This window comes from Daldinia loculata (genome assembly GCF_022478755.1).
Source record: "Daldinia loculata strain CBS 113971 unplaced genomic scaffold F4817scaffold_5, whole genome shotgun sequence".
Lineage (NCBI taxonomy): Eukaryota > Fungi > Ascomycota > Sordariomycetes > Xylariales > Hypoxylaceae > Daldinia > Daldinia loculata.
In genome coordinates this window covers 278268-295165 of record NW_026054859.1, presented here as the reverse complement: position 1 = coordinate 295165, position 16898 = coordinate 278268, and the positions used below count along the sequence as shown (strand labels likewise).

The window sequence follows — 16898 nt, the reverse complement described above, 5'->3', positions numbered from 1 at the left end:
TTGTGATATACTGTATGTACCGTGCCATTTTCCAGACGGGACTCGACCTAAGGCCGGCCGGGCTGCCGGGCACCCACTGGCAATCGGTCATGTCTTTGATGCCCAAACCCAGAGATTTTATGCATAACATAGACCTATATGCGTAGATAAGTATCAAGTGGCAAAGACGAGGTTGTGAGTTGATAGAACCCTTACTTACAACATGTGCTAGCCAATATGCCTCCGACACGACGTCCCTGCATAAGGGCGTCAAGTTCTAAGCGGGCTATTGCTTTCTTTTTATTATCGGTCAAGGCAGTCTTGGTATGCCAAAGACGCCTCTTAACTGCATCTTGAAAGAAAAGGAAACCTTATCGTTAAACTGTGTCACGAAACTGTGTTGTCAACTGTATAATACGACATATCACAACGAACTGGTCAGTGGTCACATGTCTCAAGAAGCAAAAATATGTGAAACATTGTGCACTAATGCAAGGAATGCTGAAGAAGCTTTTGATTGTCCAATAAGAGGGACGAAGATGAGTTTAATGCTTTAATTAAAGCAAGGAAAAGGTCGGACAGTTGCATAATACATGCCCGTTGGGCAGCACAGCATGTGAGATAAGCACTCGATGAAATGTTTTAAGGATTTTTTTTTACTGTTTGAAACTGCTATGTTTGTCAATGTATGCTGTTTAAATAAGTTAAATATTTGCTACAATATTTGCTACAATATAACGGTCATGATAATATAGAGGTATGTTACATGGACGGTGACTTCCGTTATTTTCAAGTGAACCTTAGATCGTCCTACAATAAGGCTGAGAAGCTGCGGGGATATAGTTATACCTAATACATACGTAGCAAGCATTGGCAGCCTTGTTGCTCCAGGGGCCCCTGTCACATACCCGCAAGTGAACTGTCAAGGGATACATTCTCATGGGGCTAATGCCTACGTATTTTTACCTACATACGTCCTATTCTCTTGCATAAGAGTCCTACGTCCGCCCGTATCATATAAACCAGCAGAAAGGCTCGACGCCTTGTACAGCACTCGGGTTCACCTACATGCATAGTGTGCAATGGGGCAGTAGAGTAAGAAGGTCGAGGCGACAGTGAATTAGGTAAACCTGGCTGCTATCTCCGCTTTACGACTAATACATATGCCGGCAGTTCAATGGATGGCGGTGAGACCACCCAAGGTACCAATTACATTTGCTAATTGTGTTTTAAGAATAGATTTTAACTACCTACCTATGCAGGACAAATATCTCAATGATATCGACCAGCGTATCCCCATTCGAAGGCAACTAAGATAACTTACTAAATCGATGACGTGAGGAGTTGAGGCGGAGTTCGAGGGGTTTGACGCGAACACATCGAAGACAGGGATATTTCCGACAGAAAGGATTAAGTGAGACACCGACAAAGGGTGGATAGAGGCTAAGTAGTTGCCGATACGTCTGGGTGGAGGGTCAATGAGTTTTAGTTTGGTTGCCTTAATCGACTATTCAAGCATGAGAGTTTTTGTACGGCAATATCCGTATATATAAACTCCACCCCAGACGACCGAAGGGAAGAAAGTTTTGGATCTAATGGGTTACTTTACTCTAATGGGTTACTTTACCCATCACGATGACGCGAACGGCAGCAAATTAATGTTTTAGGATGTTGTGAGATTGTCGCAGAGGAATGAGTTGTAGTACATAAGAGCGAGCCAGGTTGATAGTCGAAGGAAGCTCCATCTGAAATACGGCACACAGAAATATTCTCCGGTAGGTAGATCTTTTAGCGTACATCGCAAATGCCCACGCGTCTGGAATAAGGACAAGGTTGATTAATTAAGATATTGATACACGTGTGATAGGTACCGGGGACCCTACGGTGATCCATAACTACCATGGGGTCGGTTTATTTAGTGCCAAAGTAAACCTGGTACGGTGCTTCTTTTCTAAAGCTAAAACCTGACAAGAACCCTACAATCCATCTTGGCGTTAGCTTCATATGTTTGCTAACCAGGTTCTTGTGGAAACTTTGAATAAGGCAACGCCAATATCCCTTTTCAATAGGGTAATTTTTACTTAGTCTAATGTGATCAGGCAACATATGTATGTAGGTACCTTATAAGAATGATGGCTTCTAAATGGATACAATACTGGAATTGTTCCTATTCGCCCCTATGTAAGGAGTTCTCTTATCACAGTTACGACGTAAAACCACTTTGCAACCAATAATTTATCCCATATTATCCCAGTAGCCGAGGAAAGGACTATCATTACTCCTATTGTTAGCTGTCGTGAGATGGCTCCTTAGGCTTAGGCTAGGCTGCAGTTGTAGGAAGGTGGTTGGAGAACTGACCTTCATACCGAAAAAGTTTCAGTAACACATTGGTAACCAATTAACCAATTGCGAGGAAGAAGCGTTCTCCAACCGATTGGGTTGTGGAATCGTTACATCTGTGCCTAATAGTACAACCTCTCGAGGGCTGGTGAGACAACATTGTCGATTTTCCGGCCGAATCAGGGACCCGTGGTTTCATCCCGACGAGAGGGCAGCTTCCGCACGAGCCCAGGATGGGCTATGAAATGTGAATATCATCGGTCTGCCTGTTGTACAGAACAAGCCGGGCGGTCTGGTGAACATCTCCAATTCCTAGGGCTGAGGATTATTCACAAGGCAAACAGCAGAGATGCCGGTAGATTCAGCGAGGCTACAGCCCTTACTGAGCTGTGGTGCGTATCGTAGGTCAATATTATGCGAGCGTTTCTATTGGGATATGTATTGCTGACTGGTTGCAACCATGCTAAGTAGGCTCATCGTTAGGCCGGAATGCCTTAGTACAACGTGTATATCAAATAATATATGCAGCAACAAACTAATTTAGATTAGCACTACAGCCTAATTCTTACTTATTAATAGTAGTAGTTACTACTCCCCCAATCCATAGTAAGACCAGCTCATAGAGACCAAAATACCGATGTTGCCCTTGTTCGATTACTTGTCTATTGCTAGACACTTTAGATCTGCGGTACATACATGTGTCTGTTCCGTAGCCTGCTCCTAGCGTAGTTGCTAGTTATCTAGCCTTTAATAGTCCCGAATAGCTTCAAAAAGGGAACAATCGGTTCTTTGATGGAGTAAAATAGCTCCCAGCTTCAAGGGGCTGACTCAAGCGTTGCGGCGTAGATCCCCATGTAGAGGGACCTTTGGTGTAGTTTGATATGTATTATTCAACTTCATATATGATATGTCTATAGACTTGTCGTCTATAAGCTATAATAATACAGCAAATAAGACCCCATCGACACCCGTGCGCTACCCGCTTAAGTCAGCACTGTTGTGCGACGTTGGAGATAATATCTCAAAAGGTCGACGTGCAGCTTAACTTCAAACGGTACAATAGTTCAATCCGGAACAACTACAACAGCCACAACCTCGATTTTGAGCGTCATGGAACAACCCTTCAAATTTATCCCCAGCTTACAAGGCTCCCCTAGTCTTCTATAAGGTGGAAGGTGTGATATTATCCGGAGTACTATTAAAAATTGTAATAATGTAGGTAAATTTTTACTATTTAAGGACCCAATAAATCTATCATAACCCGCCGTCGTCTATTCTTAACCCGTTACCGTCAGTTCAAGTCGTGGCTAGCCTACGCGTATGCACTACACTTAACCCGTCTCTATCTCTATTAGGGACCGGGTTAATAAGTATGCTACCACCAACAAGAAGACACATTCAATTAAACCACGATCTAGAAAGAGGAGAAATGACATCGAATTTGGAGTTTGGTATTGAAGAAGATATCTATTGCTCCGAGCCTACTGGGAGTGGTACGACTACATAAGGTCTCGTGGCTCAGGACGAGTCTTACGCTAAAGATGTCTCTATTCTTTCCTTGCGGTCACAAGATCAACATTCTCATCCATTAGATATACACGATGGTCAAGCTCGATATCATCCGATCCGCGAACGCGGCACTTGCCAACTCGGCGACAAAGCCGTATGTGGCTGTTGTGGCTGGCGGCACGGCGGGGATTGGTGAGAGTGCGGTGCGGGCACTCGCCGCAACGTTTGCGGATCGCGGGGATCGGGAGGAGAATGTGCTTCGCGTGCATATCGTTGGTAGAAATGAAGAAGCCGGACGTAAGATCGTTGCCGAATGCTCGGAAGTGTGTTCACGGGGGATGTTCCGATTTCATAAGGGCGACATGTCGCTTCTAAGGGAGGTCGATCGCGTCTGCGCTGATATTACTCGAACCGAGCAGCAAGAAGCCAGCGCGAGAGGTGGAGTGGCGAAGATTGACTTCTTGGTGAACTGCCAGGGAGTCTTGTCTCTCACGGCTGAAGGTACTCCTTGAGCCCTATAAACCCTCGAAATTAAGAAACTCAAAACAAACACGCATCTAATTGACCCAGTTAACATGGGAAATAGATACCAAGGAAGGCCTCGACAAGTACTACAGCCTGCTCTACTATTCGCGGGCGCGCTTCGTCGAAAGACTACTTCCACTCCTGACCGCGTCTCCCGGAGCCGGTCACGTCGTCTCGGTACTCAACGCAAGCATCAAGGAAGCACTTGTACTCGACGACCTCGCGTTGCGAAACCCAAAGAACCAGAAGTTTCAGACTGCCTTCGCGCATCTAGTCAGCTTGACCAACATCTTCTTCGAAGAAGTTGCGCGTCGCAACCCAGGCCGGATAGCTCTCTGCCACCAGCACCCGGGCTACGTGCCCACCGACATTGCGTTGAAGAGCAACTTCCCCTGGTGGCTCAAGTTCCTGATAACCTACATTGTCAACCCCTTATTTAGGCCTTGGTGGGTACCGTTCGAAGAATGCGGGCAGAACATCTTGTTCATGGCTTCGCCAGCGAGGTTCCCGGCGCGAAGACCTGAAGATGTAAAGGACAGTATGGAAACGCCGTTGGGAAGCGTGGACGGCGTTGAGCCGGCCGAGGGCATGGACGGAGATGTCGGAAGCGGGGCGTATAGGGTGAATAAAGACGGCGACACGTTTCCTAAGGGAAAGGGATATGGCAAGGTTCGCGAGAATGGCACTGCGGAGAAGGTCTATCAGCATACTATGGCCGTATTCGCAGAGATCGAGGCCGGTAGAGTGTTCAAAGGCTAAACGTGATTCGCAGTCTGGTCTTTTCCGCTTTCATTTTTCCGTTCTTGAATATCGTCTACTCGGGGACTGGCGATTTGACGGCATGTATTAACATAGTAGATTTCTTGAAACGCAAGTTGCTCATAGGAATCAACTACTATCCATCGCTTTGGCGACTATGACCACTAACAGAATACGCTATTAGAGTAATGGGATATTAAGTCCTAGAGCGCAATCAGGGAAGTAGACGATTTACCGCGAAACGGTGTTAGCGCCAGTAACCTCATCTCGGAACTCTGTTCCTAACTAAGAGTAATTTCTTCGTCGTCATATGATTGGCTAGTATAATAGCCAATCGAACAACCCAGCTTAGGCCGTTTCCAATAGTAGATCATTCCAGAGTGGTTTAAAAGTTGGAATATGTGAAAGAAGGCACACATCGGAAGGATGAGAGTTGATATAATGGTTAACGCGCGTAACTCTACGTTTGTCGAATCAAAGCCTGCAATAGCTGCAGAACGTGAGGGGTTGGACAGTATTAACATTTAGTCCTACTTTCTTTCTACTTACCTTTGCTAGATGGTTTAATCAATCCGTGTCTTCCGAGGGCTATGAGGTAGAAGTTTGATCAATTGCGTGAGTAACGGGTGATAGGCCCCAGCTCAATGTTCACTTATTAATGGGAGTGGTACATAGATGAATATATTGGCTATCAAGTATTAATCCTGGTTTGATGGCTACGTTCGGAATGACATCATGCCATTAAATATCATGATTTATAACCTTGTATCACAAAATATGCATCGGCCGTATAACCTTAGCTGTCGAACCAAAATGATTCTAATCGGTATACGAAATGAAATAAAACAGAAGACTAACCACGCTATATTCAATATAGAAATATCAATGGCTTATATGGAATATAATCCTCAACTTGACCTTGTAGTATAATGTTATCTTTTGTAGAGATACGGAATCTCCAACTAGAATTTCACATGTAAACAAGCTACAAAGTCCCTAGTTAATAGTTACATACCCGCTACCAAGCACTTAGGTGGTGGAGAAAACGAAGGAGACTTGACCCACAGAGCTAGCGCCAATGACTGTACATAGGTATTTACTTGGATTTCCCTACGCTTTGGCATACGCATTCTTCTAACGTCAAGGCGTTTCGATACCTACCTTGGTTTGGGTAACCTCCCCCTCATGCAACAACACCCTTTAGAAACTAACCAACGTACATCGTAAAGGAGGGGGGATGAAACTTCATCGTAAAAAAACACGCATGTAGGGAACTTGTAGTACAGGTATAGATGTGAAGATCCTGCCATCACAGCCCGATGAGAGTGGTGATCGAATCCTGCCTAGGCACCGAATGACTCACCCTCGTACAGCCCAGTCTCAGCTACGCAATAATATGTCTTAAAAAGATCGCTCACGAGAGAAAATCACTCTCACCATCCATCATCGACATCCTACCGATTAGGTATATCGCGCAAAATTGGGATACGGCATGACATCAAAGAAACCTCTGCTATTGGATGGGCGAACGGGGGAAGGCGGCGGCCAGATTGTAAGGATAGCCTGTGGCCTCTCGGCGGTAATATCACGACCTATCCGCATTAACCATGTGAGAGGAAATCGTCCAGGGCAACGGGGAGGTGGTTAGTGCTTACTCTAAGTATCGCCTCGAAAATACATCTTGTCTAATAAGTCGGGTACAGGCTTGAAGGCACAGCACGTAGCGGCCATCCTATGGCTAGCGGAAGCTACGGGAGCTGAAGTCGATGGGTTGGAGGTCGGCAGCCAATCTCTAGAGTTTAGGCCATTGCAGCCTCCCACCACACTTCAGGGGCGCAAATTCGAGATCGTCGCCGAAAGCAGTGCCTCAAGTACTCTGCTTATCTTTCAGGCAATCTTCCCTTTCCTCTTATTTGCAGGGAATGACACCGGAGAGCCTATCGAGCTCGAGATTCACGGTGGGACAAATGTGGCTTTCTCATTGTCATATGAGTATTTCGATCAAGTCTTGTTGCCTACCTTGAAGGATCGTTTCGGCATCGCTGTTGAGAGACAGTTAAAGAGGCGATCCTGGGCAACAGGCCCTCTCAAAATGGGGTGCATTTGGCTAAGACTCCAGCCTCTTCCCCCAGGAGGAGCCTTGAAAGTTCAAGAGCCATGGGACAGACCAATCACCACGGAAGACTTCAAGCTCAAGCAGGTTGACGTGAGCATGCTTGTGCCATATGCTCTCCAAGTACCACTCGAGAAGGCCCTTGCGAGTGATCTTAGCGAACTATTCCCTAATGTGGATATTAATTTCCTATTGTTGGAAGACAGCGGGCATGATGCTCGTATGTACACTTTGCTAGTAGCTCACTCCTATACTGGTCTCCGTTGGGGCCGTGATTATCTGTATGATAAATCCCGGAAGAACAAGACGCCAGAAGCTCTGAGCATAGAAATATCGCGGAAAGTCTGCCATGACCTTTTTGATGAGATTACGATCCGCGGAGCCGTTGACGAGTACCTACAAGATCAGTTAGTCGTATTCCAGGCATTGGCAGACGGTCGGACAAGCTTTCCTCGAGGTACTAAGCCAGCAGATGCAGAAGGCAGTAGTCCTGACGATATAAGCCATCTCGAGACATCTCTCAAGGACTTAAAGTTGGACAAGAAGATGAGGAAGGATAAGACGCATGAACCTTTTGGAGATGGGTCCATGCACACTACCACAGCCAGATGGGTAGTGAGTGAGTTGCTTCCCACGGTTCAATGGTTTAATAAGGGTACTATTGTGGATGGTGCCAGTATATCTTTTCCTTAACTGAGCGGCATAATATCTCCTATCATAGGTAGCCAGCCTCGCCCGATTTGTTTAGAGTCATGTGACATTACCAACCTGTATAATATATATTATTACAAGGATTGCTGCTTGAAATTGTTCTTGTACTACTATCAATTAGTGTTAGAATATTATACGTTTCCTGACTCGTTTTACATACCTATCAGCAGTCCAACCATTCATTTTAACCCTCACGAGAGAAAAGAATCATTAGCTAGGTAGGTAATAGGTTGGATACCCTTTCCAGTATTCTAGGATACATTGGGTACTTCACATTTTCGATTGCTAGTATTAATCAATGTTCTTAGACATCAGTCTTAGGTTCTTCGGTGTTAAATTTCAAATTTCTTTATGTTGCCTGGCTGCTTTGACTCGCAGCAAACATAACACGAAACGACAATCTTACACTAGTTACCTGTTAAGCTTCTATATTCCAAACATGAATTAAAAATGACACCAATAAATGATAGCTTAAATGAAGTAAAGAATCATGATTTACTTGTAAAATCGTATTATGTGATTCTCTTTTTTCTTTAAAAAATGTTCAATGTTGTTTTTGATTAGACTTTTACAATGTGAACCATAAACCAGATCATAACCTATATCGAGAAACACTTATCGACTTGTGGCAATTTATCGGGTATTATAACGCAATGCCTATTAATAATATTGATATAGCGTATGAAAACTATCTTCTTGGCTTATAACTAATCAAATTTATTCTTACTATGTACCACTTTCCACCAAACAACAACAACACAAACATGCACCGCTTTTATGAGAAAAGCAAAGCTGTTCCTAAGTTTCAGTACCTTCTTAAGGGACCAATCAATTATACTTGAATCCTTGTAGCAAATGGGTAGCTATTAGAAGTATCTTAAGCACGTGTAAAACCGAGATACGACCCGTCAATGACAGAAACGAAACTATACCAAAGGCGGGAAACCAACTTTATTTTGCCTAAACCGATAGCGACGACCATCAATATTTCGCACCAATTAACAAATCCCCATAGTCTTAGGACCCGCAATCCCCTGATAGACCTGGGGGAAAGTTGGAGAAGCGGAGTTTTTAAGGATCATATCAACACCAGGGTTCCATACCTTCTCCACAGCTCGGGATATTCTTAACCATGAAGCATGTTATAAGTCTGCTGCTATGCCGAGCTCAAAATGGATGTAACGCTCGTGCTTCAAAGTTGGTGGCATGGCACTGCATCCGAGATGCGAGGATAGGCTCCCCTAAATCTATGCTTACCAGCTTTAGTGGACTTCAGTAAGGGTCGCAGAACGTTCAACACGATGTTGTTCTCGGGTCTCCTTACTATCTTATGTTACTTGTTGCCATATGGGCAAGGGTTAAATATACCATCACGCGATGTAGGCTCTGGGGTTGGGCCTAGAGGCCCCTTAGAGGGACTGGTAAGGAAAGACGTCGAACTCATCTCTTGCCATTGCTTAAATTCGACTAGGTTACGTGGGATAAGTACTCTATGATAATTCGAGGAGAACGGTTGTTCATATTCTCAGGAGAGTTCCACCCCTGGCGCCTGCCGAGCCCAGGTTTGTGGTTGGACATCTTTCAGAAGATCAAAGCCCTAGGTTTCAACGCGGTATCGTTTTATACCTATTGGGGTCTTGTGGAAGGCTCACAGGGACAAGTACGTTTTGACGGAGTGTTTGCACTTGACGAATTCTTCAAAGCTGCCGCAGAAGCAGGCATCTATCTGATCGCCCGACCCGGCCCGTATATCAACGCCGAAACGGCCTTGGGAGGCTTCCCGGGTTGGACGGCGCGGATCAAAGCCCCTCTTCGGGGGAGTGACCCGGAATTTGTTAACTCAACCGAACTCTACGCCGAAGCTGTGGGCAAGTTGATTGCTGATGCTCAAATTATAAATGGCGGCCCGGTTGTGATGTTGCAGTCCGAGAACGAATACGACACATGGCCAGATGTCAACAATACCGATTTTCCAGCTCAGACAAACAGCGACTACATGGAACATGTCAAGCAGCAATTCAAGAAAGCCGGAAATGTGGTCCCGCAGATGGTCAACGACCATCTTTATCAAGGGAATTGGGCGCCAGGTAGTGGGATGGGCGAAATAGACCGTGGGTATTATATCCAGGCTTGGTTTATGATTCACAGCTGATCATTTATTGTAGTGTATGGTATAGACGCATATCCTCTTCGATATGACTGTGAGTACCACGAATATCCTATTATTGTATTTGTCTTCTAATAGTATAATAGGCGCACATCCTGACGTCTGGCCCAAGATTCGATGGCCGGAGAACTGGCAGACTATGCACCAAAAATATAGCCCCAATACTCCCTTCTTCATAGCCGAATTTCAAGGGGGTTCTGGAACTGGCTTTGGGAGCGTTAGTGCAGATGCATGCAACGCGCTCATCAACCAGGAAGCAGTCCGTGTCTTGTGGAAGAACAACTACAGCTTTGCCATCAAGATCTTTAACGTGTACATGGTTGGTGGCCATTCGCTCTCCTGCATCATGACGTATTAAACTAAATCTCGTGCAGACGTATGGAGGAACGAACTGGGGTAACTTGGGGTATAGAGGCGGCGATAGTTCGTACGACTATGGTGCGGCCATCAAGGAGAATCGTCACATATGGCGGGAGAAATATTCAGAGGAGAAGCTGGAAGCCAATTTCTTCAAAGTGTCCCCTGCATACTTGACTGCGGTACCAGGGAATGCGTCAAATGGATCCTACGTCTCGACTGAGGAGATCGCCACTACGCCATTATTCGGAACTGACTCCACCACCAACTTTTACATCATTCGCCATGCCGATTGGACGTCCACAAACACGGCAACCTATAAGCTCATCGTGCCGACAAGCGCCGGCAACATATCGATACCCCAACTTGGCGGGGAGCTAGTGTTGACCAGAAGGGATTCAAAGATCCATTTGACCGACTACGACGTCGGTGGAATAAACTTGATTTACTGCACCGCGGAGATATTCACATGGGCCCAAGACGGGCTAGGCAAGAGAACACTGATCCTTTACGGCGGAGCTGGGGAAACCCATGAATTCGCTATTGGTCTAACAAACTTGGCTACAAGATCTGCCCAGACGAGTCCCAACGATACCACCGTGAAGACCAAATTGTTGGATTCGAATACGCTAGTGGTCCAATGGGAAGTTTCTGTAGAAAGAAAGATCCTGAGACTTGGAGACGAACTGGAGGTTCTCTTGTTGTGGCGCAATGACGCTTACACCTATTGGGTCACGGAACTACCAGCAGAAGCCCCAATCGCGAATTATTCTTCTCCGTCTAAATCCACCGTCGTCGTGAAGGGTCCTTATCTGATCCGTACGGCAGTCCTCGATGGGGAAGTACTTCGTCTTACTGGAGATATTAACGGCACGACCGACATCGAGTTAATCCACGAACCTTCTGGTAAAGTGAAAGCTTTGTCGTTTAACAACAGAGATCTTGGCGCGAAGCATAACGGAGACGGAAAACTTGCCGCGCAATTGGAATTCCAAGCTCCCAATGTTACTCTACCCGACTTGATTTCCTTGGAGTGGAAATATATCGATTCCCTTCCTGAGATCCAGGCCTCCTACGACGATTCGAAATGGGTCAAATGCGATAATCCGTCGACTAATAACCCTCAACCCCTACTTACCCCGACATCCCTTTATGCGAGCGACTATGGCTTTCATAGCGGTTCACTTATATATCGTGGCCATTTCACGGCCAGGGGAGACGAGTCGAGTTTACTCCTCAACCTAACAGGTGGGAACGACTTTGGCTACTCACTATGGCTTAATGATGAGTTCGTTACATCATGGGACGGAGCAGACGGTGGATCCACACACAACGACACCATCTCACTAACATCCCACTCTCTCGAGGCCGGCACGTCCTACGTCTTCACGGTATTGATCGACCACATGGGACAGGATGAAGAAGCGCCTGGGACGGACGCTATTAAGGCACCGATGGGAATTATCAACTTCGACTTGGACGGACACGAGAAGTCGGATGTGACGTGGAAGATGACGGGAAACCTCGGCGGCGAATCGTACTATGACCTCGCGCGGGGCCCTCGTAACGAAGGCGGCATGTTCGCTGAAAGACAAGGATACCATCAACCAGAGCCACCGAGCGAGGACTGGCAATCTTCGAACCCCGTCACAGAGGGCATACGTTCGGCAGGTGTCGGGTTCTTCACGACGACTTTCTCGCTCGATGTGCCCGCAGGCTACGATGTGCCGCTAAGTTTCGTATTCGCCAACTCTTCCGCCGGCGCCGGCCGTCATCGATGCCAGCTCTTCGTCAACGGTTGGCAGTTCGGAAAATACGTGGCTAACCTAGGGCCCCAGACCGTGTTCCCGGTGCCGGAAGGTGTGCTCAACCACAACGGTGTGAATACCGTGGCGCTTACGCTGTGGTCGCTCGACGAGGCTGGTGCTAGGCTTGATAGCTTTGCGCTCGAGGCTGAGATGCCATTGTGGTCTGGGTACAGGAAGCCGTGGCTGGCCCCCCAGCCGGCGTGGCAGGAACGCCAAGGGGCGTATTAGAGCACATGGCATGGGTATATCTGTACTTCGTGAATCGCACTTTGTTGTGGGTATTAGACTTGGGTTCATCGGATGATCGATTCGGTGTGAGATGCAGCTAGAACACCTCGGAATGGTATTGTAAGCAAATAATAGACCACGTTGCTGCTCTCGAGCCGGACGCCTTACGATCGCCTCGCCGTTGCCTCGTCGCTTGTCTCTTAAGAAGTGACTTGTCGTATCCGTGAATAGATACCGGCTCTATTCAACCCTGCTGATATGTACCTATCTTCGTAGCACAATGCTGCCCAACGTTCAAGGGCCAAAAGCCTAAAGGAGCCATTTTTGATCGACCGTGAATTTTGGTTAAGCAGCACCGAGTACCTACCTTGCACACTGCCACATCACCTCCCCTGAACAAGTGATGTTATGGTTTCGCCAACCCACTTTTCGGCTTGCTTGATCCCTCCGGGGTTTCCAATTTCGACCCTCAAATGTACCCTTACACAATAGCTACCTACGCAGGCAAGTGGTAGGCGTTCGTGGTTAGTTATTGTAAGCCCAACACCATGTTTGACCCTAGGAAGCTTCAGGGATAGTCTATGAGAACCCTGCCGCGTGCGCGTTGCCTGCTGGTCCCATCCGCACAGACGATACGTAGACAAAAACAGGGCAGGTAAATATTTGGTAGCGGGTCGATATCTGAGCCCGCCCACTTTCACGCTCTAAAGCTCGGGCCGGCGCCATGGTGTTTCAATCCACCTCGGGGAGCCCTACGACCAGAAGATATATCAAAGGGGTTGACCCGAGAACTTGGCTCATCTAACAAGGCACTTTAGATCTCCGGTAAGGATAAACAAAGGTAACGTAGTGTATTCCTAACTAACCATTGCTTAAACATATAATTAGTTAGTACATATCATACAAGTATGATATGTATGTTTTTTCGAATGTTTCATTGAGGACCTTGACTATTCAAAGCGATGTCCTAAACTTAGAATAGCTACACGTTAATAGCATGACTTTTAGGTCGTACTCGGCTAGGAGTGTATGATCTCCTTGTATGTAGTCATTTGTCGTATTCAGCTCCCCGTTGTACAACTGCGGAATTTTTTTAAGATTTCTCACACCGATCTTTCCTTTGATATGCATCTGTATCACCAGGATTTTATCGGGTCTAAGTATATAAAATCTTACCGACTCACGTAAACTTTGAAGTCGCACTATGCGGGCCGGGGGCTTAAATATAAAGGGATGGCTTGTAGTAAATTCCTTTACAGCTTGATGGCCCCCCTGGTGATCTTTTTTGTACCAGCTCGGAAGGACAGATATTTGTTTTTGTAAAACTGGCTCTCGGGTTTATCTATGCCCAAGTGTCCGAGTTTTGCTCGTACTATTGTATGGATCTTAATTGGTGTACTAAATCAAGAAAATCTGCCGAGTCTTCGCTGACTACATTTATATATATATAGGTACTTAAAGATCTTTAGATTTATATAAACACAACTTTCCGTGTTGATACGGTTTTTCTAGCTCGGGCCAACTATAGGTAGTGGCTTAATTCGTGGACTTTTTTAAGTAGTCTTTTAGATAGTTTGTGCCATCGTTGTTTAAAGGTTAAAATTACGTTACAACTTCATGTTTTCTCATAATGCTCATCAAATATCGAATGATCATGTGTAATCTGGTTGCCTCGCTTAATCAAAGCTTCCTCCGTTAGGCTAGACTTAAAGGTCATGGATGTCCTGGAATTGATACCCAACGAAGGGCCGTGCTACGCCACTTCACGCGTACCATTTTCTTGGTATCTTCAATAATTAATGCCGCGCGGTATTGCAAGTCCAGCTTAGCTTAGGAAAGGTAACGGCTTGTCGTATTAAGTTGAACAAAGGTTGGTTCTAATAGGATGATCAATGGATAGATAGTAGTTTTAACAACGAAGGAACAATATGCATGTGATTATTTCTTCATTTAGCTAACCATTCAACCCTAAACCGAAACACTTACCCCAGATAGTCTGGGGCAAGACTCCTCCAAGGGATCCAGTCAACGTATTATGTTGCTAGCCAGTGGTATTAGAAATAAGGACACCTTGAGACTAACGACGTTTTAACGGAGCAGGTAATACCCCTACTGGGTTAATAAGAGTCGAGTTGGTTCATACACGTTGCCAAAAATTGCTGCAATGTACTTAGACTTTGTAAGGTTATGCTTTATAATCAAAGTCAAGTACCCCATTCTTACTTAGCAATACCTACTGCATAATCATGTTCGATATCGGGGCCAGATGAACATTTGCTTGTCTAATCTTAGGTTGCCACGTCATGTATTTGGAACTACCCTACAAAGCACTTGCGGGCTCGATATTTGAGATAGCTTGACAATGTGTTATCTTGAAAAGGAAAAGTACCTAGGCATTCAACTATTTAACATTGCTACATGTTACAGAAACTACAAGTGCCTTGTGGTTGTAACGGAATGTCCAATCTACTTTATATACATACTTAAAAAGATCGTATAAGTTAATTATAAGTTTGCATACCACTACTGTAAAATACTTCGTATTATATTGTTAAAAAAAGGGTTTAAAAGTATATGAAAGGTACTTAACAGATCTCGTTTTTTCCCCTATCATTTAATTTTTTCAATTTTCTTTTTTTCAATACGATGCTTGTATCAATAAAGTATTGCTGGCCCTGTGCTACAGTACGTAACGCCGCGTGATAATATCTTGATGGTATTACTATCTAACCAGAGCAAATCATTCAAGTAATAAACCCGGGCAAGCTTTCGGGCTTAGAATGGCGGGAAATACCCCTTAACACAAGACGTCTTGCTTAAGGATGCCTCTCCGAGGCATGCACTGTTCTTAATGGATAGGAGACGAACCGGACGCCACACAGTATCTAGGAGGAAGTAAGAATGGAGCCTATCAACCCGTACCGATCCCGCTTTCGCTAAATGGCTTGTAAAGATGACCACGTCGTGATACCTACGGCTGACTAAGCGGGGATATATTACATACCCAGCTATTAAGCCTCTTCAGGGGGGAATATTTGCGAAAGGCATTTTGCTTCTAACCCCTCCCCCCCTTTTTTTTAATAGTGGCAAAACTCCAATTAAAAAAACCTGTTATATTCTTCTGATAAATCTTTGTTTAAATAATAAGATAGTGGGGTGCTATAAGAACTAAGTTATACGTCGACTCTAAAAAAACAGCAGGAAATAGTGTCCGTGATAACTTTCTGAGCGCCATTGCTTATTTCATAATACTCCTCCTACGTGTTGGTATTAGTTTGCGGTCAATGATAAGGGTGCTAATGGCATATTCGACATTGTAACCCTCCCGCAGCAGCTGGGTGCAGATGACTGCCTTTTTGTGTGTAACGGCCGAATGTAACCGTAACAGCAATCAGCCTCGTCCGGGCCACAAGTCGAATCGCCGGAATCCTAGCCACTTAAACGAGGCTGTCTACGCCGTACAGTTTTCCGAGCTGGGGAACGTAATACCGAGGTGCCACTAACACCAGGGTTACAGTAGCACTCCTCAAGGGAGGATGATAAGAAATGCTATAACTAGCCCGACCGCTGCGGCGCTTCCGAAAGGATTCGTGTGATCAGTCACGAAAGCGATATTCTGACCGACGTCCCGCTCACCGGTGAATTAGATGTGTGTGTGAATTTAGAAGAGATTGGCCTGGTTGAGCGGAACGCGCATACGTACCTGCAGGTCGACCGGAAAGTTAAACACATGGACGGCAATTAATGGCGCGAAAAATAATCAGGGGATTGCCACTACTGACGCAGCTCAGCTTATGTACACTAGAGAAAACACTGAATAATTCGCGCTCTTCGACAGCGAGTTGTCTGAACTTGAACGACGACTATGACGTAGCATTATCGTGCGCGAAGAAACGAAACCCATATGAGAAATAGATGAATATTAGATTAAGCTCATAAACGAACAATATTATGTTACCCCGGAGAGCCTCGTAGCCGGGCTCCGACTCGGTTGAGCCAATCGGGACGACGAGAATGACGACTTCCTAAACAGGAAGCCTCTAGAACGATACTCGGTCTAAAGAACTGAGAAAATAACAGATAGATACCCACGTAAACTTGAAATATACAAGTTGAATATACCTGAGAGATAGGCGCTGGGGAACGTTTCAGTACTGCTCGTAATAGACGCCGCCATGTGGCTAGCTGGCGTCAGAGAGATTATTCATACAGGGTCTGGTCTCTTTGGTCGTTTAGTGCGCTTCAAACCTGAAAGACTTCTATTCGAGGTCTTGAAGCTGTGAAAGAATCCTTGGGTTTTCACGAGGGCTCGGCTCTTTTGAAGAAGGAAAAAGTAAGGCAGTCCGGTGTGAGCACTTGCGCGCGCGTAGTGCACATGGCTTTTAATCGAATGTGGAGTTGC

The 16898-nt window shown here is 45.6% G+C and overlaps 3 protein-coding genes across 3 annotated transcripts; all 3 read left to right on the top strand.

Moving 5' to 3' along the window:
- Positions 1 to 3412: 3412 nt before the first annotated feature.
- F4817DRAFT_213081 (NAD(P)-binding protein) lies at positions 3413 to 5253 on the top strand. The gene is made up of 3 exons (XM_049298719.1): positions 3413 to 3534; positions 3675 to 4329; positions 4415 to 5253. The coding sequence occupies exons 2-3, from the start codon at positions 3921 to 3923 to the stop codon at positions 5110 to 5112; spliced, it is 1107 nt and encodes a 368-aa protein (XP_049162640.1). The 5' UTR covers positions 3413 to 3534; positions 3675 to 3920; the 3' UTR covers positions 5113 to 5253.
- Positions 5254 to 6061: 808 nt separating this feature from the next.
- F4817DRAFT_326156 (EPT/RTPC-like protein) lies at positions 6062 to 8082 on the top strand. Its single transcript, XM_049301852.1, has 2 exons — positions 6062 to 6755; positions 6816 to 8082. The coding sequence occupies exons 1-2, from the start codon at positions 6605 to 6607 to the stop codon at positions 7916 to 7918; spliced, it is 1254 nt and encodes a 417-aa protein (XP_049162639.1). The 5' UTR covers positions 6062 to 6604; the 3' UTR covers positions 7919 to 8082.
- An 873-nt stretch (positions 8083 to 8955) lies between these two features.
- On the top strand, positions 8956 to 13046 carry F4817DRAFT_326154 (glycoside hydrolase family 35 protein). Its single transcript, XM_049301851.1, has 5 exons — positions 8956 to 9357; positions 9408 to 10047; positions 10102 to 10137; positions 10190 to 10422; positions 10478 to 13046. The coding sequence occupies exons 1-5, from the start codon at positions 9238 to 9240 to the stop codon at positions 12494 to 12496; spliced, it is 3048 nt and encodes a 1015-aa protein (XP_049162638.1). The 5' UTR covers positions 8956 to 9237; the 3' UTR covers positions 12497 to 13046.
- Positions 13047 to 16898: the final 3852 nt, after the last annotated feature.

Bases quoted from the DNA above. Each gene is read 5' to 3' on its own strand.
- F4817DRAFT_326156 (XM_049301852.1), top strand. From the start codon at position 6,605: ATGACATCAAAGAAACCTCTGCTATTGGATGGGCGAACGGGGGAAGGC. The intron at 6,756-6,815 runs GTTAGTGCTTAC...AGTCGGGTACAG, and splicing joins TCCAGGGCAACGGGGAGGTG to GCTTGAAGGCACAGCACGTA.
- F4817DRAFT_213081 (XM_049298719.1), top strand. From the start codon at position 3,921: ATGGTCAAGCTCGATATCATCCGATCCGCGAACGCGGCACTTGCCAAC. The intron at 4,330-4,414 runs GTACTCCTTGAG...CATGGGAAATAG, and splicing joins CTTGTCTCTCACGGCTGAAG to ATACCAAGGAAGGCCTCGAC.
- F4817DRAFT_326154 (XM_049301851.1), top strand. From the start codon at position 9,238: ATGTTGTTCTCGGGTCTCCTTACTATCTTATGTTACTTGTTGCCATAT. The intron at 10,138-10,189 runs GTGAGTACCACG...ATAGTATAATAG, and splicing joins ATATCCTCTTCGATATGACT to GCGCACATCCTGACGTCTGG. The intron at 10,423-10,477 runs GTTGGTGGCCAT...AATCTCGTGCAG, and splicing joins AGATCTTTAACGTGTACATG to ACGTATGGAGGAACGAACTG.